Source organism: Anas acuta, chromosome 27 (assembly GCF_963932015.1).
Source record: "Anas acuta chromosome 27, bAnaAcu1.1, whole genome shotgun sequence".
NCBI lineage: Eukaryota > Metazoa > Chordata > Aves > Anseriformes > Anatidae > Anas > Anas acuta.
In genome coordinates this window covers 4,185,694-4,204,480 of record NC_089005.1, presented here as the reverse complement: position 1 = coordinate 4,204,480, position 18,787 = coordinate 4,185,694, and the positions used below count along the sequence as shown (strand labels likewise).

The 18,787-nt window shown below is 67.1% G+C and overlaps 6 protein-coding genes across 8 annotated transcripts in view; 3 read left to right on the top strand and 3 right to left on the bottom strand.

Moving 5' to 3' along the window:
• Window positions 1–18,787, bottom strand: part of MRPS24 (mitochondrial ribosomal protein S24) — an 83,624-nt gene that overhangs the window by 32,033 nt on the left and 32,804 nt on the right. The window lies entirely within an intron of this gene.
• The window catches only part of VAMP8 (vesicle associated membrane protein 8), a 95,558-nt gene that overhangs the window by 68,543 nt on the left and 8,228 nt on the right, over window positions 1–18,787 (bottom strand). The gene's annotated exons all lie outside the window — the stretch shown is intronic.
• LOC137845319 (pulmonary surfactant-associated protein B-like) lies at window positions 4,847–7,267 on the top strand. Its single transcript, XM_068662423.1, has 5 exons — window positions 4,847–4,910; window positions 5,389–5,495; window positions 5,729–5,824; window positions 6,393–6,563; window positions 7,152–7,267. Exons 1-4 carry the CDS (start codon window positions 4,871–4,873, stop codon window positions 6,546–6,548), a joined length of 399 nt encoding a protein of 132 aa, XP_068518524.1. The 5' UTR covers window positions 4,847–4,870; the 3' UTR covers window positions 6,549–6,563; window positions 7,152–7,267.
• On the top strand, window positions 7,463–11,600 carry SFTPB (surfactant protein B). The gene is made up of 9 exons (XM_068662431.1): window positions 7,463–7,615; window positions 7,873–7,997; window positions 8,846–8,917; window positions 9,010–9,135; window positions 9,715–9,822; window positions 10,360–10,434; window positions 10,515–10,760; window positions 11,375–11,461; window positions 11,550–11,600. The coding sequence occupies exons 1-9, from the start codon at window positions 7,531–7,533 to the stop codon at window positions 11,583–11,585; spliced, it is 960 nt and encodes a 319-aa protein (XP_068518532.1). The 5' UTR covers window positions 7,463–7,530; the 3' UTR covers window positions 11,586–11,600.
• On the bottom strand, window positions 11,794–16,308 carry USP39 (ubiquitin specific peptidase 39). The gene is given in 16 exon segments (XM_068662400.1): window positions 11,794–11,891; window positions 11,974–12,060; window positions 12,149–12,284; window positions 13,165–13,496; window positions 13,577–13,644; window positions 13,758–13,835; window positions 13,913–14,138; window positions 14,226–14,378; window positions 14,475–14,611; window positions 15,124–15,218; window positions 15,318–15,387; window positions 15,885–15,917; window positions 15,920–15,974; window positions 15,977–16,054; window positions 16,057–16,161; window positions 16,163–16,308. Coding segments are annotated over 16 exon segments (1,812 nt in total). The 5' UTR covers window positions 16,274–16,308; the 3' UTR covers window positions 11,794–11,843.
• C27H2orf68 (chromosome 27 C2orf68 homolog) lies at window positions 16,356–18,739 on the top strand. The gene is given in 5 exon segments (XM_068662460.1): window positions 16,356–16,577; window positions 17,255–17,370; window positions 18,118–18,254; window positions 18,360–18,431; window positions 18,434–18,739. Coding segments are annotated over 5 exon segments (729 nt in total). The 5' UTR covers window positions 16,356–16,479.

Genomic DNA, 18,787 nt, shown 5'->3' with positions numbered 1-18,787 from the left:
GAGGTTGGACTCGATGATCTTGAGGTCTCTTCCAACCTAGAGATTCTGGGATTCTGTGATCCCGGTCCCGCTTCCCGCGGCTGGACACGGCCGCGCACTGCGCATGCGCCGCGGCGCCACCGCGCATGCGCCGCGAGAGGCGGGGGCTTCGTTCTGCCCTCTGCGCATGCGCAACGCCCTGCCCGGTTCTGCCCCCCCCTCGCTCCGCGCATGCGCGTTGGCGCGCCCCCGCGGCGGCCGGCGGGGATTTTAAAGGGGCCGCGGCCCCGGTACCTCTTTGGGAGGAAGGCCGTAGGTCTTCCTCGTCACGCACTTCCTTCATCAGTTGTTCTCCAAGCTGTACAAATGCTGAGTTGGCTTTCAGTTTCACCGAGGGTCGGCAGATAACGGGATGTCTCAATTAACAAGACGAGATAATTGACTCCAGTTACCTCATGGCTCAGCCTGACGGTTATCAGATACCGGGATGTGCTCAGATAACAAAACCCTGACACGGACCAGGAGGGCTCCAGATAACGAGATGTCGTTTGCTTTGTCTGTGCTAACTGCTAACCACAAGTTGTGTTCTATCCTAAAGGGAGTTTAGACCATATCAGTACTGGGAGCACTGGGAGTACTGGGGGCACTGGGGGCACTGGGAGCACTGGGGGCACTGGGAGCTGGGGACACGGAGTACTGGGAGCACTGGGAGCACTGGGAGCTGGGGACACGGAGCACTGGGAGCACTGGGAGCTGGGGACACAGAGCACTGGGAGCACTGGGAGCACTGGGAGCACTGGGAGCTGGGGACACGGAGCACTGGGGGCACTGGGAGCTGAGAACACGGAGTACTGGGAGCACTGGGAGCACTGGGGGCACTGGGAGCACTGGGAGCTGGGGACACGGAGCACTGGGAGCACTGGGAGCACTGGGAGCGGGGGACACAGAGCACTGGGAGCACTGGGAGCATTGGGAGCTGGGGACACGGAGCACTGGGAGCACTGGGAGCTGGGGACACGGAGCACTGGGAGCACTGGGAGCTGAGAACACGGAGTACTGGGAGCACTGGGAGCTGGGGACACGGAGCACTGGGAGCACTGGGAGCACTGGGGGCACTGGGAGCTGGGGACACAGAGCACTGGGAGCACTGGGAGCACTGGGAGCTGGGGACACGGAGCACTGGGAGCACTGGGAGCGGGGGACACAGAGCACTGGGAGCACTGGGAGCACTGGGCTGCCCACAGCACAGGTCCCCCCAGCACCCCGGAAGGTGGGGGGGGGCCGGGGGGGGGCTGAGGTTTGTGCCCGCAGGGGACAGGGACAGGAAGGGGGCGGCCCTCACCCCCCCCCCGCCACCCCCCCCGTGCCCCCATGCCCGTAACCCCCCCGCCCCCCCCGCCCCGCGGTGGCTTTGGGCTCCGAGGGGACGTGACTGTGGGCAGCGGGGGGGGGGGACACTGCCCCCCCGGCACGTCCCGCGGTGTCCCCTTCCCCCCCCCATGTCCCCAACGTCTCCATCACTTCCCCTCCCCCCCCCCGCACACCAAAGTGCCCCCCCCCCCCTTGTCGCCCCAGTGCCCCCAACCCCCCCCCACCATGTTCCCCCCGGGTCCTTGTGACCCCCCCAGTGCCCCCCCCCATGCCCCCCTGGTGTCCCCTTGTGACCCCCCCATGTCCCCCAGTGTCCCCTCGCCCCCCCCCCCAAATTCCCCCCAGCCTCCCCATCACCCCCCCCTTGTCCTCCCCCATCCCCCCCCAGTGCCCCCCATGTCCCCTTGACCCCCCCCATCACCTCCCCTTGCCCCCCACAGTGCCCCCCCAGTGCCCCCAGTTCTCCCAGTACCCTCCAGTGCCCCCAGTGCTCCCAGTACCCCCAATGCCCCCGGTGTCCCCCAGTATCTCCAGTACCCCCCAGTATCTCCAGTACCCCCCAGTACCCCCAGTACCCCCCAGTACCCCCAGTACCCCCCAGTGCTCCCAGTGCACCCAGTACCCCCAGTTCTCCCAGTACCCTCCAGTATCCCCAATACCCCCCAGTGCCCCCAGTACCCTCCAGTGCTCCCAGTACCCCCCCAGTGCCCCCACTTCTCCCAGTACCCTCCAGTGCCCCCAGTGCTCCCAGTACCCCCAACACCTCCAGTACCCCCAGTACACCCAGTACCCCCAGTACCCCCCAGTGCCCCCAGTGCTCCCAGTACCCCCAATGCCCCCAGTGTCCCCCAGTACACCCAGTACCCCCCAGTATCTCCAGTACCCCCCAGTACCCCCCAGTGCTCCCAGTGCACCCAGTACCCCCAGTTCTCCCAGTACCCTCCAGTATCCCCAATACCCCCCAGTGCCCCCAGTACCCTCCAGTGCTCCCAGTACCCCCCCAGTGCCCCCAGTTCTCCCAGTACCCTCCAGTGCCCCCAGTGCTCCCAGTACCCCCAATGCCCCCAGTGTCCCCCAGTACACCCAGTACCCCCCAGTATCTCCAGTACCCCCCAGTACCCCCAGTACCCCCCAGTGCTCCCAGTGCACCCAGTACCCCCAGTTCATAGAATCATAGAATCATAGAATATCCTGAGTTGGAAGGGACCCCTAAGGATCATCAAGTCCAACTCTTGACACCGCACAGGTCTACCCAAGTTCAGACCATGTGACTAAGTGCACGGTCCAATCTCTTCTTAAATTCAGACAGGCTCGGTGCAGTGACCACTTCCCTGGGGAGCCCGTTCCAGTGTGCAACCACCCTCTCTGTGAAGAACCCCCTCCTGATGTCCAGCCTAAACTTCCCCTGCCTCAGCTTAACTCCGTTCCCGCGGGTCCTGTCGCTGGTGTTAATGGAGAAAAGGTCTCCTGCCTCTCGACACCCCCTTACGAGGAAGTTGTAGACTGCGATGAGGTCTCCCCTCAGCCTCCTCTTCTCCAGGCTGAACAGGCCCAGTGCCCTCAGCCGTTCCTCGTACGTCTTCCCCTCCAGGCCTTTCACCATCTTCGTAGCCCTCCTCTGGACACTCTCCAACAGTTTCATGTCCTTTTTGTACTGTGGTGCCCAGAACTGCACACAGTACTTGAGGTGAGGCCGCACCAGCGCAGAGTAGAGCGGGACAATCACCTCCCTTGACCTACTAGCGATGCCGTGCTTGATGCACCCCAGGACACGGTTGGCCCTCCTGGCTGCCAGGGCACACTGCCGGCTCATATTCAACTTGTTGTCTACCACGACCCCCAGATCCCTCTCTTCTAGGCTGCTCTCCAGCGTCTCATCGCCCAGTCTGTCCGTGCAGCCAGGGTTTCCCCGTCCCAGGTGCAGGACCCGGCACTTGCTCTTATTGAACTTCATGCGGTTGGCGATCGCCCAGCTCTCCAACCTATCCAGATCCCTCTGCAAGGCCTTTCCACCCTCATTCGAGTCCACAACTCCTCCAAGTTTGGTGTCATCAGCAAACTTGCTCAAAATGCCTTCTATTCCTACGTCCAGATCGTTTATAAAAATATTGAAAAGTACCGGCCCTAAAATGGAGCCTTGAGGGACCCCACTGGTGACCGCCCGCCAGCCTGACGCAGCCCCATTCACCATAACCCTTTGGGCCCTGCCCGTTAGCCAATTGCTCACCCATCGTATGATGTTTTTATTTAGCTGTATGGTGGACATTTTGTCCAGTAGGATCCTATGGGAAACCGTGTCAAAAGCCTTGCTGAAGTCCAAAAAAATCCCATCAGCTGGTTTCCCTTGGTCCACCATACGGGTGATCTTCTCATAAAAGGCAATCAGGTTAGTTAGGCAGGACCTACCCTTCACAAACCCATGCTGGCTGGGACCAATGACTGCTTTGTCCCCCAGGTGCGCCTCAATACGTTCGAGCACCATCTTCTCCATGATTTTACCAGGCACTGACGTGAGACTGACAGGCCTGTAATTGCTAGGGTCTTCTTTCTGACCCTTCTTGAAAATCGGCACAACATTTGCCAGCTTCCAGTCTACCGGGACCTCTCCAGACTCCCAGGACTCCCAGTACACCCAGTACACCCAGTATCTCCAGTACCCCCCAGTGCTCCCAGTGCACCCAGTGCCCCCAGTACCCCCCAGTTCTCCCAGTACCCTCCAGTGCCCCCAGTGCTCCCAGTACCCCCAACACCTCCAGTACCCCCAGTACACCCAGTATCTCCAGTACCCCCCAGTGCTCCCAGTGCACCCAGTACCCCCAGTTCTCCCAGTACCCTCCAGTATCCCCAATACCCCCCAGTGCCCCCAGTACCCTCCAGTGCTCCCAGTACCCCCCCAGTGCCCCCACTTCTCCCAGTACCCTCCAGTGCCCCCAGTGCTCCCAGTACCCCCAACACCTCCAGTACCCCCAGTACACCCAGTATCTCCAGTACCCCCCAGTGCTCCCAGTGCACCCAGTGCCCCCAGTACCCCCCAGTTCTCCCAGTACCCTCCAGTGCTCCCAGTACCCCCCAGTGCCCCCCAGTGCTCCCAGTACCCCCCAGTGTCTCAAGTTCCCCAAAGCGCCCCCCCCCAGTGGCCCCCATGTCCACTTGACCCCCCCCAGGCCTCTCCCAGCCCCCCCCACTGTCCCCTTGTGCCCCCCCCATGCCCCAAGGTCCCCAAAGTGTCCCCAAAATGCCCCCCCGTATCCCCCCCATGTCCCCCTGCCCTCCCCTTGCCCCCCAGTGCCCCCACACCCCCCATGTCCCTTGTGTCCCCCCAGTCCCCCCCAGCCCCCCACTATCCCCCCCACCCCCCCCATCCCACCAGTGCCACGTCACCGCCCTTGCCGGACACCTCCCCCCCCCCCCCCCCGTGGCTGCTGTGGTTTTGGGGGGGCCCTCCCCGGGGGGGGGAGCCCTCCCTGCTCCTTCCGGGGGGGGACACATAAAGCACCCCAGGGTGCTGGGACAGGCAGCCATGGCCTCACTGCTGCTGGCCCTGCTCCCTGCAGTCACCGGTGGGGACTGGGGGGCACTGGGGGGACTGGGGGGGACTGGGAGAACTGGGGGGGACAAGGGGGTGTGGGGACATGGGGATGGGGACATGGTGGTGTGGGGGGGCTGGGGGTATGGAGAGATGGGGATGGGGGGGATGTGGGGGGACGGGGACACGGGGATGGGGAGGGTGGGGGCATGGTGGGGACAGGGACATGGGGACCAGAGGGATGGGGACGTGGGGACAGGGACGTGGGGGATGTGGGGATGGGGACATGGGGATGGGGACAGGGGGGACGCGGGGACCACAGTGATGGGGACACGGGGACGTGGTGGGGCTGGGGACTGAGGGGACAGCTGGGGCCAGGGCACTGGGGACAAGGCGGGGACAGGGGCACGGGGACATAAGGAGCAGGGTGACGGGGACATTGGGGACGTGAGGGGACAGGGAGGGGGGACGGGGACAGCGGGGCTGGGGCTGACGTCCCCGATGTGCCCCAGCCCTGGTGCTGGTGGGGGCGGAGAGCCCCCCCTTGAGCCACCAGACCCTGCCCGCGGGGGACACCGAGGATGGGCCCTGGCTGCAGCTGGGGGACAAGGACAGCACGGTGAGGGGACACCGGGACACTGGGGGGGCACTGGGGGGCACTGGGGGGGCACTGGGGGGCACCCAAGGGGCACTGGGGTGGAGACCAAGGTGGGCACCCCCAGGGCGCTGGAAGGGCACTGGGAGGGCAGGCGGGGGGCACTGGGAGGGCACTGGGAGGGCACTGGGGGGCACTGGGGCTCGTCCCCCTCCCGTGGCACCCATGGGTGCTACCCGAGGGCTCTCTGGGCGCAGGGCGGGGGGGGGCAGCTCTCCCGCAGCTGGCGCTGCAATGTCTGCCAGAACATCGTGAAGATCCTCAGCAAGATGGTAAAGGACATCAAGGACAAGGTGAGCGTCCCTGTCCCCGTCCCCGCACCAGGGGTCCCCGTGTCAGCTGTCCCCACGTGGGGTGACCCCACAAGGGGTGACCCCATGCAAGGTGTCCCCAGACAAGGCGATGTCCCCACGTGAGATGTCCCCAGACGAGGTGTCCCCGTGCCAAGCGATGTCCCCACGTGGGGTGACCCCCATGCAAAGTGTCCCCATGCCAGGTGATGTCCCCATATGAGGTGGTGTCCCCGTGCCATGTGTCCCCATACAAGGTGTCCCCATGCCAGGTGATGTCCCCATGTGAGGTGTCCCCATACAAGGTGTCCCCATGCCAGGCGAAGTCCCCATACGAGGTGTCCCCATGCCAGGTGGTGTCCCCATACAAGGTGTCCCCATGCCAGGCGCTGTCCCCATACGAGGTGTCCCCACACCGGGTGCCACCCCCACGCCCCGTGTCCCCATAGGATCTCCCTCCCCCAGCCAAGCCATCCCCACGTGCGGTGTCCCCATCCAAAGCCGCATCCCCCACCCCATATCCCCCCTCCTTGCCCCCCGGTGCCCCCCGGTGCTGACGGAGGTCCCTCAGTACAAGGTGACCCGTGCCACCCAACACGTCTGCGACACGTCGCCGAAGTCCCAGTGCAAGCAGTGGCTGCAGAAGTGGCTGAACCGCATCGTGGACGCGCTGGTGCACCACAAAGCCCCCAAGCGCATCTGCACCATCCTGGCGCTGTGCCCCTAAGGGGGTCTGAGCCAGGTGAGCCCCCAAACCCGGCCCCAAACCCGGCCCCAAAACTGGCCCCGTGCGCCCTGCCCGCCTGGAGGGTCCTCGAACCCCCCCATAAGGGCTCTCGAGTCGAGGGCCGGAGCTTCAAAGCGCTGCCGGGAAGGCGCACCCATGGGTGCTGCCGGGGGGGGGACACGGGGCGTGGGGGTGTGGGACATGGGGGGTGGGGATATGGGATTTGGGGACACAGGGGTGTGGGGGTGTGGGGACATGGGGGGCGTGGGATTTGGGGACATTGGGGGTGGCCTTGGGGACATGGGGTGCAGGGGACAGGGTTTGGAGACATGGGGACATGGGGGTGGGGGGGACATGGGGTGTGGGGACATGGGAGGGCTGGGGGACACGGGGGGGGCATGAAACTTGGGGACATGGGGACATGGGAGGTCACGGGGGAACTTGGGGCATGGGGGAGATGGGGATGTGGGGGGGACAGGGGGGTGTGGGGACACGGGGACAGGGGGGCTGGGGACATGGGGACGTGGCAGACAACTCGTGGACACGGAGCCATGGGGACACGGGGACACCGCGCGGTGTGTCCCCCTCCTCTTCCCCCCCCAGGCACCGGCTGGCTCCGAGGACCCCCGATGGCACCCGTGCCCCCCTCGTGTCCCCCTCGTGTCCCCCACGCTGTGACCACCCTGTCCTTCCCAGCACAATAAAGCTTTGTCACCACAGGAGTGGCACCTGCCTGTCCCCTGCGGGGGTGGGATGGGGACACGGGGACCCCAACGGGGACTTAAGTGGGGACAGGGGGACCCCGATGGGGACATGGCTATGGGGGGGTTTGGGGGGACACCTCCAGGGCCCTGTCCCTTGCTGGGAGCGGGGCTGGGGACAGGGACAACGTGTCCCTGCGGCGCTGGCACTGTCCCAGCGGCCACCTCCCGTCCCCACGGAGCTATAAGAGCCCGCGGGGCACGGCCCCGCCACCGCCACCATGGCGCTGCCACCGTCCCCGTCCCCGTCCCCGTCCCCGTCCCTGGCGCGGACGCTGCTCCTCGCCCTGCTCTGTGCCACCACAGGTAGGGACCGTGAGCCCCCCCCCCGGGCTGGGCACCCCCCAACCCCAAATCTGGGTGCCCCCATAACCCCAAATCTGGGTGTGTCCCCCCCTTGGGGACACGGCGGTGGATTGGGGGGGTCCTTCCCCATTATGGGATTTGGGGGTGGGGGGGGGTCCTGGCCACCTGGGTGTCCCCCCACACCCAAAGAGCTGTAGGGGGGGGAATTTGGGGGGGTTATGGGGGGGTCCCAGCGCTGGTGCTGACGGTGGCCGCAGGGCTGGGGGGGCCGGCGGAGCGCTGCGGGGTCCCCCCCGACGCCTGGTGCCAGAGCTGGGGGACGGCGCTGCGCTGCGGGGCCCTGGAGCTCTGCGCCCGCCGCGGCTGGGCCCCCAGTGCCAAGGTGAGCGCCGAGACACGGCCCCACAGCCCAACGGCCCCACAGCCCCACGGCCCCACGGCCCCACTGCCCCACGGCCCCATGGCCCCACATCTCCACGTCCTATTCCCCATCAACCCCATCCCCACCCCCTGTGTCCCCCCCACCCCATATCCCACGCCCTATGACCCTGTGTCCCCCATGTTCCCATGTCCCCCTCCCCCTGTCCCCATGTCCCTGTGCCCCCCATGTCCCCGTGCCCCACGCCCCATACCCTATGTTCCATGGCCCGCACCGTGTCCCTCTGTCCCCACATTCCCACGCCCCGTGCCCCTTGTCCCCGTGCCCCATATCCACGTTCCCACGCCACGTGTTTGTGTGTCCCCTACTCCCCCTCCCCATATAATGATACCCCATGTCCCCACACCCCATTGCCATGTCCCCAAGCCCATTTCTCCATGTCCCCATGTCCCCAAGGTCACTTCCCCATGTCCCCATGCTCCACGCCTTATGTCCCCATGTCCCCAAGTCCATTTTCCCATGACCCTACACTCCGTACTATATGTCCCCATATCCCCAAGTCCTTTTTCCCGTGTCCCCACGTAATATGCCCCCAATTCTGCTTCCCCATGCCCCCATCCTCCATGTCCTATGTCCCCATGTCCCCGAGTCCATTCCCATGTCCTGTACCCCATGCTATATGTCCCCAAGTCCTTTTCCCCATGTCCCCAACTCCGTTTCCCTGTGCCCCCATACTCCACACCACATGTCCCCATGTCCCCAAACCCCTTTCCCCGTGCCCTGTACCCCCTGTCCCCGTGCCCCCCGTCCCCACACGCCTCCGTCCCGGTGCGGGTGCCCCCCCCTCGCAGGAGGACATGTGCGCCGACTGCCAGGAGGTCGTCACCCTGCTCATCCGCATGGCCAACGAGTCGGCCACCAAGGTGCTGAGGGACACGGGGGGGGGGTGACACCAAGGAGGGGGGGACACGAGGTGCGGGTGCCCCCGCGGGTGCCATGGTGGCTGTGGGCGCAGGTGGCCGTGGAGGGATTTCTGCGCCGGGAGTGCTCGGCGCTGCCGGTGCCCACCATGGTGACCCCCTGCCAGAACCTGGTGCACGAGTACCTCGCCCTCCTCGGCACCCACCTGGAGCAGCACCTCGTGAGTGGCACCCATGGGTGCTGTGAGGGGCGGGCAGGGGAACCCAGGGGTGCTGGGGGGGGGACTCGGTGCCATTTGGGAACACTTTGGGGTGTGGGGTAGGTTGGGGTCACTGTGCCATTTGGGGACACCTCAGGGTGCTGGGTATACTGGGGACCCCATGCCATTTGGGGACACCTCAGGGTGCTGGGTATACTGGGGACCCCATGCCATTTGGGGACGTAGCAAGGTGCTGTGGAGGGATTAGGGACGCCGTACCATTTGGGGACATTATGCCACCTGGGGACACCTTGGGGTGGGGGGAAGACTGGGGACACTTTGCCACTTAGGGACACTTTGGGGTTCTGGGTATACCGGGGACCCCATGCCATTTGGGGACATCTCAGGGTGCTGGGAAGACTGGGGACACCGTGCCACCTGGGGACACCTTGGGGTGCTGGGGACCCTGTGCCACTGGGGGGGCACCTCGGGGTGTCAGGTGCCCCCCGCTGGGGAGCAAACCCAGGCGTTGGGGCCCCCCCCACCCCGCGCCACCCCATTCCCCCCCCGTCGGGGGGTGCCCTCACCGTGTCCCCCCAGAAGCCCTCGGCCATCTGTGCCCGGCTGGAGCTGTGCCCGGGGGAGCCCGGGGGGGTCCTGGCCGTGCCCCCCCACCTCAGGGCACCCAGTGCCCGCCCGCAGGTAGGAGCTGCTGGGGGCATCTGTGGGGTGTCCGTAGGGGGTATTTGGGGGCATCCATATAGGGTTCTATATGGACATCTGGGGGCATCTATAGGGTATCTGGGGGCATCCATATAGGCTTCTATATGGGCTTCTTGGGGGGCATCGAAGTGGACATCTACACAGGTTTCTATATGGGCATTTGGGGCCATCTACACGGGCTTCTATGGGGTAGCTGGGGGCATCCATATAGGCTTCTATATGGGCTTCTTGGGGGCACTTATGCGGTCTTCTGTATGGACGCCTGTGGGCACCTATATGGGCACCTGTGGGTATCTTCATGGGCTTCTCCGTGGGCATCTGCACAGGCTTTTATAGGGGCAGCTCTGGGCACCTATAGGGTTTTCTATATGGCCCCGATGCGGGCCCCTCGCTGGCCAAGACAGGGCCCCCCCCTTGGGTTGCTGTGCGCAGAGCCGGGCGCTCCCCGTGCCGGCGCCACCATTAGGCTCCAGAGTGAACGCGGGGCTGACGGCACAACTCCCACCCCGTCCCCAGGGCCAGGACCTCCCGGTGCCGATGCCGCTGTGCTGGCTGTGCCGAAACTTCATCAGCCGCCTCGAGGCCTCCATCCCCAAGGTGCCGGGGGACGGGTGGGACACTAAAAAGGGGGGGGTGCCGAAGCTGGGGTGACCCCCAAATGATGGTGGTGCCCGCAGGAGGCGGCGGCGGCGGCGGTGTCGCGGTTGTGCCGGGTGCTGCCGGTGGCGGTGGCGGGCACGTGCCAGTGCCTGGCCGAGCGCTACACGGTGCTGGTGCTGGAGGCGGTGCTGGGGCGCCTGGGCCCCCGCCTGCTGTGCCGCCTGCTCCTCGCCTGCCACCCTGAGGACGACGGTTGTGCCCCCCCGGCACCGCCGCGGCCCCCCGGGGACCAGGAGGACGCGGCGCTGCGTGCGGGGCACGAGGTGAGGGCAGGGGTTGGGGTGGGGGGTGAGGGGCTGGGGGGGGGAGCCCAGGGTGTGGTGGGGCACCCAAGGGTGGCACGGGGCCCGGTGGGGTGCTCCTGGGTGGCACGGCACCGGGGGACGTGCCAGGGACACCAAGGGGCAGCGTGGGCCCAAGGGACGCATGGCAAGGTGTCGCGGTGCCAAGGGACGTGCCAGGAGCCCAAAAGGTTGTCACGGCCCCAGGGACGCACCCCGGGGTGTCACCACCCCACCGGAGGTGCCAGGAACCCACAAGGGTGTCACGGCCCCAAGGGACACATCCCAGAGCGTCACCACCCCGAGGAACACACCCCAGGGTGTCACAGCCCCAGGGGACACTCCAGGAGCGTTAAGGGGACTTCACGGCCCCAGGGGACGCACCCCAGGGTGCCTCAGGCCAACGTCCCCGTGTCACAGCCCCAGAAGGTGCCCGAGCTCCAAGGGCTGTGGCACTGTCCCCAAAGGGGACACCACGGGGCACGCCAGGACCCCTCCAAACGTGTCACCTCCCCAAGGGACAACCCCGGGGCTGTCACAGGACCCCCTAAGGGCTGTCCCCGTCCCTGCTGCCACCCCGTGTCCCCTCCCCGCAGGACCCGGAGCTGTCCCCAAAGCCAGGACCCTGTGCCCTGGGCCCGGCCTATTGGTGCTCCAGCCCCGAGGCCGCCCGGAGCTGCAAGGTGAGGAGGGGCAGGGTGACAAGGGACACGGGGGGGGGACACAGAGGGGACACGCAGCCCCCAACGTGCCCCCCGTGCTCCCCGCCAGGCCCTGCGGTACTGCCAGGACCACGCCGGGCTGTAGGGGGACAGGAGGAGCCTGCAGCGACCCCATATAAAGCTTGGATGCCAGCACCCCGCTCGCCTCCACGTGGTTTTGGGGCCTCCTGGGGTTCTTTTTTCTTTGAAACGGGGGCGGGCGGGTTCTCACACCTCCCCCGGCCACTCCAAAGCTGTGAAAACCACGTGGCACCTCTTGCGGAGAAACTGGGGCAACAGAGGGCAGAAAAAGGTTTTTTAAAAAAATACAAGTGGAGTCCTTTAATGGGCGGCCCCGCGGGGCTCAGGCGCCTTGCTGGTTGGTCTCGTCCTCCTCGCGCCGCTTCCAGATCTGGGGGGGGGGGAAAAACAGGGGGGTGAGCAACGTGGGGGGGGGATTTTGGGGTGGGAGAGGTGTCCCCGTGTCCCCTCACCTGGATGTAAGCCTCGGAAAGCGTGATCATCTGCGGCAGGATGTCGGTCACCTGCAGGTCCTGCAGCTCGTACCACTTCCCGGTGCCCTGCGAGGGGACACGAGGGGACGGCGGTGACGCCGGGGGGGCTCCTTTTTGTGTCCCCCCCCCCCGCCTCCCCGAAAGGGCCACTCACGTGGTGCAGCACGTGGATGCGGTAGGAGCCCTCGGAGGGTTTCCCGTCGTGCACGATGTTGGCGATGAGGTCGTAGGTGGTGTTGGTGTGCACCGCCTGCACCTCCTCCGACAGGTACTCCCGCAGGTCCACGTTGCTGTGGGGACGCGCCGTGGGCACCCACGCCACCCCAAAAGCTCCCCCGGGGATCCCCACGCGCACCCCGGTTTGAAAAGGGGGCGCTGGGGCACCCGGGGAGATCCCAAATGAACCCCAAAAACAAGAGCAGTCTCATTTGTAAAGGATGGGTTTGGGCACCGGGGCAGATCCCAAATGAACCCCAAAAGTGAGCACCTCGCTCTGCAAAGCCCAGGTTTAGGCAGCAGGGGAGATCCCAAAGGCACCCCAAAAACCTGAGCACCCTGGTTTGCAAAGGGTGGGTTCAGACACTGGGGCAGGTCCGAAAGACACCCCAAAAATGTGTGTACCCCACTTTGCGAAGGCTGGGTTTGGGCACTGGGGGATATCCTAAAGGCACCCCAAAAACCTAAGCACCCTGTTTGCAAAGCCCAACTTCAGGCAGCAGGGGAGATCCCAAATGATCCCAAAAAGGCACACAGCCTGCTTTGCAAAGGATGGGCTCAGGCACTGGGGGAGATCCCAAAAGCACCCCAAAAACGTGAACACCCCAGTTTGCAAAGCCTGGGTTTGGGCACTGGGGAAGATCCCAAAGGCACCCCAAAAACCTGAGCACCTCGCTTTGCAAAGGACAGGTTTGGGCACCAGGGGAGATCCCAAAGGCACCCCAAAAACACACACACAGCTTCGCAAAGCCTGAATTTAGGCACCAGGGGAGATCCCAAATGTACCCTAAAAATGCGTGCACCTCGCTTTGCAAAGGACGGGTTTGGGCACGAGGGGAGATCCCAAAGGCACCCCAAAAACCCGCGCACCCCAGCTCGCCAAGGACAGGTTCAGGCACCGGGGGAGACCCTTTTGAGGCCTTGGGGCACCCCAAACCCCCGCGGGGCACTCACGTGATGGGGAAGTTGACGATGGTGGGGTTCTTCTCCACGAAGAAGTTGTTCTTGGTGAAGCGCTTGATGCAGAAGATGAGGTAGGGCGGCAGCCTGGTGAGCTGGAAGCGCTTGAGGAAGTTCTCCTTGTAGGTCTTGTACTCCTTCTCGGTGGCGCCGTTGAATTTGGCCAGGATGCTGAAGAGGGGCACCTGCGGGATGATGAGCTGCTCCTTCTCGTCCTTGTAGAGCGGCGCCGTGGGCAGGTCCAGCGTCAGGTACATGAAGGTGGACTCCACCATCGTCTCCTGGTACTCGGCGTTCTGCAGCAGCTGCGCCTTCTCCTCGGCCGGCTGCGGGATGGGGCTTGGGGATCAGTGCGGGGCTGGGGGTGGGGGGTAGGAAGCCCCCCCAAGCCCCAGGGGACACTCACCAGGTCGGGATGAGGCAGCTTTTTGGTGAAGATGCGCATGGAGCCTTGGAAAACGTCGGTGACGATGGCTGCGGGCACGGAACGGGGACGTTGGGGGCTCAAAAAGGGGGTGGTGAGCACCACCCACGGCCATGACCCCCCCCCCGGGGGGATGCCACCCTCCCCAAAACCCCCCTCTCACTTTTCTTCTTCTTCTTGGTGCCGCCCAGGGCCGAGTGCAGCGCGTTGAGGAACCAGGAGAGGAAATCGACCCCATCCCCTGCAAGGCAGGGGGCGAAATCAGAGCCCTGCCCGCGGCGGCAGCGCCTCCCCGCCGCTCCCCGCGCCGCCCCTCACCCTGCTTGGTGATCTGGAAATTCTTCTTGCTGCACAGCACCACGGCCTGCAGCATCTCGTGGGGCGAGACGTGCGCCTTGAAGTTGCGGGGGTTCCACAGCTTCCTCATCAGCTCCCCGAAGCGCTGCACCAGCAGGAACATGATGTCCCCCGGCGGGCGCTTGATGCTCTTGTAGTTGTCCTCCTCCAGGAAGTAATTCCGCAGCGGGGGGACGTTGGACAGAGCCTAGGGGTGGGACACAGCCCCCTTAAAGTTTTTTTTTTTCCTTTTTTTGGGCGTGCAGCCCCCCAAAACCCACCCCGGGGGCCGTACCTGCAGCACGGCGTTGGCGTAGTCGTTGGCCTTGATGTTGTTGAGCCCCACGATGCCGGGCAGGTAGGTGGTGCCGTCGTAGGCGCGCGACAGCTTGGCCTGCTTGTCCAGGTTGGAGATGTGCTGCGCCGTGAAGGTGGGCTTCAGCACGTACTGCGGGGACGGGGAGGGGGGAAACGGCCTCAGCGGGGGGCTCCCGGGGGCAGCCCCGGGGTCGGGAAGGTGGCAGGGGATGCGGGGGGGCCGCACCGTGATGTCCTCGAGCGAGGAGTCGATGATCTCGTAGTTGTCGGGCAGGCAGTAGAACTTGAGGGTGTGCAGGTTGAGGAAGACGTGGTGGCTGAGCTGCACGCTGTGGATGTAGGCGTGGGACTTCAGCCCCCGGCCTGGCGGAGAGAGAGGAAAACATTAAGGGGGGGGGGGGGCAGGAGGGGAAGGGAAAGGGCTCGGGGTGCCCCAAAAAGCCCCAAAAGCACAGGGAAAAGGGACAGGAGGGATGAGGGATGAGGGAAGAGTGAAGAGTACCCCAAAAAGCCCTGAAACGGCAGGGGTGAGGAATAGGAGGGATGGGAAAAGGACTCGGGGTGCCCCCAAAACCTCAGGAGCAGGGACACGAGGGATGGAGAAAGAGCTCAGGATGCCCCAAAACTGCAGGGGTAAGGAATGGGAGGGACTGAGAAAAGGCTCAAAGCACCCCAAAAAGCCCCAAGACCACAAAGAAAAGGGGCAGGAGGGATGGGGAAAGGGCTGGGGGCACCCCAAAACCACAAGAACAGGGGCAGGAGGGATGGAGAAAGGGCTTGGGGAGCCCTAAAAAAAAATAATAAAAAAAAAACAGGAAAAAGGGACAGGGAGGATGGAGAAAGGGGGGGGCCGGGACGCTGCCCCCGGTGCTCACCCTGGAAGTACTTCCCGCAGACCAGGCAGGCGTAGACGTTGATGTGTGACAGGGAGATGGAGCACAGCTTCTCAAAGTCGAAGTCCAGCACGCTCCTGGGGGGGGCAGAGCCGTGGGGTGGCCCCGGGACCCCCCCACCCACCCCGGTGCGCCCAGTGCCCCCCTCCGCCGTGCCCGTTCCCCCCCCTCCTCACTTGTTGATGGTGTCCAGGTAGGGGCAGTGGCGGCTGCGCTGGTCCTCGGGGTCGAAGCGGCCATAGCGCACTGCGGGGCACCGGGCTCGTTAGCGGGGGGCTCGTTAACGAGGGGGTGGCGCCAACCCCCCCCCAGTGCCCCCCAATCCCATCCCGGTACCCCCAGATCCAGCCCCAGTAAACCCCAGACCCCCCCCCAGTATCCCCAGCTCCCAACGAGTGGTGCCCCCAAATTGACCCCTGGGGCCCCCCAATCCCCCCCCGGTGCCCCCCGGTTCCCGATGCCCCCAGACCGCCCCCCCCCCGGTGTCCCCGGTTCCCCTCCCAGATCCAGCCCCGGTGCCTCCCAAATCCCCCCCCCACCCCCCCCCCTCCCCCCCCCCGGTTCCCGGTGTCCCCGGATCCAGCCCCCGGTGTCCCTCAGATCCCATCCCAATGCCCCCCCGTTCCCGGTGCCCCCCAGACCCCTCCCGGTGCCCCCCGGTGCTCCCCGGTGCCCCCCCCAGATCCAGCCCCGGTGCCCCCCAATCCCGGCCCGGTGCCTCCCCCGGTCCCCCCCTCGCCCACCGGCGGGCTCCGGCTCTGGGTCCGACTCCCCTCGGGCTCCCTCTCGCGTTTCACCCTCAGGGGCCCGCTCCCGGCCCCAGCCGCGGCCCGGCCCAGGCCCCGCCGCCTCCCCCCGGCTCCTTCTTGAGGCGCGCGGGGCCCCCCCCCCAGGCCCTAGCCCCGGCCCGGGCCGCTCGCCGCTCTCCGCCGCCTCCCGCTTGTCCCGGCCCCGCTCCGCCTCCCGCCGGCCCCGGCCCCGCTCCCGCTCCCCCTCCCGGCGGCTCCTGCGTCCGAGCCGAGCCCGAGCCCGAGCCGGAGCCGGAGCCGGAGCCGGAGCCGGAGCCGCCCCCGCCCCCCCCCCGCTCCCTCTCCCGGTCCCGGTCCCGGTCCCGCTTCCCGCGGCTGGACATGGCCGCGCACTGCGCATAGCGCCGCGAGAGGCGGGGCTTCGTTCTGCCCTCTGCGCATGCGCAACTCCCTGCCCGGTTCTGCCCCCCCTTCCTCCTCCCTACCCCGCGCATGCGCGTTGGCGCGCCCCCGCGGCGGCCGGCGGGGATTTTAAAGGGGCCGCGGCCCCGGTACCGGCGGCGCCTCCCGCAGCTCCCGGCGCCGCTTCATGGAGGCGGCCGCGGGGTGGCGCTGCCGCCGGCCGGGCGGGAGGCTCGATATGAGCCACGGCTTCGTGCGGCACATCCGCCGCAACCAGCTCGCCAGGTACCGGCACCGCCCACCCCGCCCCCCTCAAACGGATCCCCCCCCCCCCCCCCATGCGGCCCCGGGACCCCGATGCCACCGGCTGGGCCCCCCCCGGAGCGCCAGTAACCCCCCGGTACTCCAATAGTGCCCCCGGTATCCCGCCGGTACCCCAATACCACCCCCCGGTACCCTCCCGGGACACCCCCGGTACCCCAATGACCCCCCCGGTGTCCCGGACCCCCCCGTGTCTCCCGCGGTGCCCCAATGCCCCCCCCTCGTTGTCCCGATACCCCCCCGGTACCATCCCGTACCCCTCCCGGTACCCCCCCGGTACCCCAATACCCCCCCCGGTGCCCTGCCGGGACCTCCCCGGTGTTCCCGTGCCCCCCTAGGTGCCCGAATACCCCCCCCCCGGTACCACCCCATACCCCCCCGATACCCCCTGGTTCCCTCCGCAGCTCCCGTGCCCCCCCCGGTACCCCAATAACCCCCCGGTATCCCCCCCGGTGCCCCAACACCCTCCCGGTACCTCCCCCGGTACCCCAATACCACCTCCCGTACCCCCCCGGTGCCCCCCCGCTACCCAATACCCCCCCCGTACCCTCCCGGTACCCCCCCGGTGCTCCCGTGCCCCCCCCGGTGCCCCCCCCCGGTGCCCCCCGGTACCGGTGGGCGCTGAGGTGCCGCTGCCCCAGGGACGCCTACGAGCGCTCGGTGCGGCAGGCGCGGGGGCGGGCGAGGGGGCGGCACACCGCGACCCCCCCCCGGCCCCGCCGCCCCGACCAGCCGGTGTACCGGCCCCGGCGGCCCGGTGAGACGGGGGGGGGGGGCACCCAAGGGGGGGCACCCAAAAAAAGGGAGGGGGGGGGCAGGGGCTTTGGGGGGGGGTGGGCACGGGCATGGGGGGGGCACCCAATAAGGGGGGGGGGGGTCCAGGGGGCTTCGGGGGGGGTGGGGGAGCACCCATGGGTGGGCATGGGGGGGGCACCCAATAAGGGGGGGGGCACCCAAAAAGGGGGGGGGGGGGGCAGGGGGCTTTGGGGGGGGGTGGGGGCACCCATGGGTGGGCATGGGGGGGGCACCCAATAAGGGGAGGGGTCCTAGGGGGCTTGGGGGGGGGCTGGTGAAGTGGGGGGGGGCACCTAAAGGTGGGGGGGGCTTGGGGGGACCCCGGTAAGGTGGGGGGGCACCCAAGGGTGGGCACAGGCATGGGGGGGCACCCAAGGGGGGGGGGTTAGGGGAGGGGTGGGGGGGGGCCCTGGTGAGTGGGGGGGGGCACCCAGTAATGGGGGGGGTGTGGGGGTGTGGGGGGGGCACCTCCAGTGAGCTGGGGGGCACCCGGTAATGGGGGGGGGGTCCCTAGGGTGGGCTGGGGTGGGGGGGGCACCCCCAGAGACCTGGGGTGGCACCCAGGGGTGGGGGGTGTGGGGGGGGGCACCCAATAATGGGGGGGGGGTCCCTAGGGTGGGCTGGGGTGGGTGGGGGGGACACGGTGGGGGAAGGGGGGGGCACCACCCTCAGTGCCACCCCTCACCCCTCACCCCGGGGTGGCCCTCAGGAGGGGGGGGCGCCTCCGGTGAGGGGTCCCCGGCCCCCCCCGCGCCCCCCCCCCCCACGGAGCCCCGCGGCCCCCGGCTCTTCTGCCTGGACTTCGAGGGGGACGACGGGCACGTCACCAGCGTCATCGTGCACCAGGTAGGGGGGACACGGTGGGGGGGGGGGGACACGGGGACACCCCCCCCCTTGTAATTTTGTGTCCGGTCCCCCCCCCCGGCCCCGTGGTGACCCCGTTTGCCGCAGGGGGACAGCGCGGAGGAGGTGACGCGCCGGGTGTGCGCCCGCAGCCCCCTGGAGCCCCCCCTGCGGCGCTGCAGGCCCTGTGCCAGCGGGTGCAGGACGAGCTCAGCAAGCGGGGGGGTGGCGCGGGTGACACCCCCAGGGGTGACACCCCCGGGGTGACAACAACGGGGACAACGGGACGGCTGCTGGCACCCCCCCGGTCCTCATTGCTGGAGGGGGGGGGGGCAATAAACACAATCGAGGCCCCCCCGTGTGTGTGGCTGTGTCTGGGGAAAACTGAGGCACGGGGGGGGGAGGCTGATGTCACCAAGGTTGGGGACATGGGGGGGGTGCTGCCTCCCAGGGGGGTGCCACCGCGTCGCTGTCACCCCCCCCCCTGAGTGTCACCGGGTCCCCGAGGTCCCCGTCCCCTCCCCATTGTGCCACCA

What these genes read in the sequence shown, in the direction of transcription:
- LOC137845319 (XM_068662423.1), top strand. Translation starts at nt 4,871, where the DNA reads ATGGCCTCACTGCTGCTGGCCCTGCTCCCTGCAGTCACCG. An exon ending in TGGGGGACAAGGACAGCACG is followed by an intron (nt 5,496 to 5,728) that starts GTGAGGGGACAC and finishes CTCTGGGCGCAG; the next exon opens with GGCGGGGGGGGGCAGCTCTC. An exon ending in TAAAGGACATCAAGGACAAG is followed by an intron (nt 5,825 to 6,392) that starts GTGAGCGTCCCT and finishes GAGGTCCCTCAG; the next exon opens with TACAAGGTGACCCGTGCCAC.
- SFTPB (XM_068662431.1), top strand. Translation starts at nt 7,531, where the DNA reads ATGGCGCTGCCACCGTCCCCGTCCCCGTCCCCGTCCCCGTCCCTGGCG. An exon ending in CCAACGAGTCGGCCACCAAG is followed by an intron (nt 8,918 to 9,009) that starts GTGCTGAGGGAC and finishes CTGTGGGCGCAG; the next exon opens with GTGGCCGTGGAGGGATTTCT. An exon ending in TCGAGGCCTCCATCCCCAAG is followed by an intron (nt 10,435 to 10,514) that starts GTGCCGGGGGAC and finishes TGGTGCCCGCAG; the next exon opens with GAGGCGGCGGCGGCGGCGGT.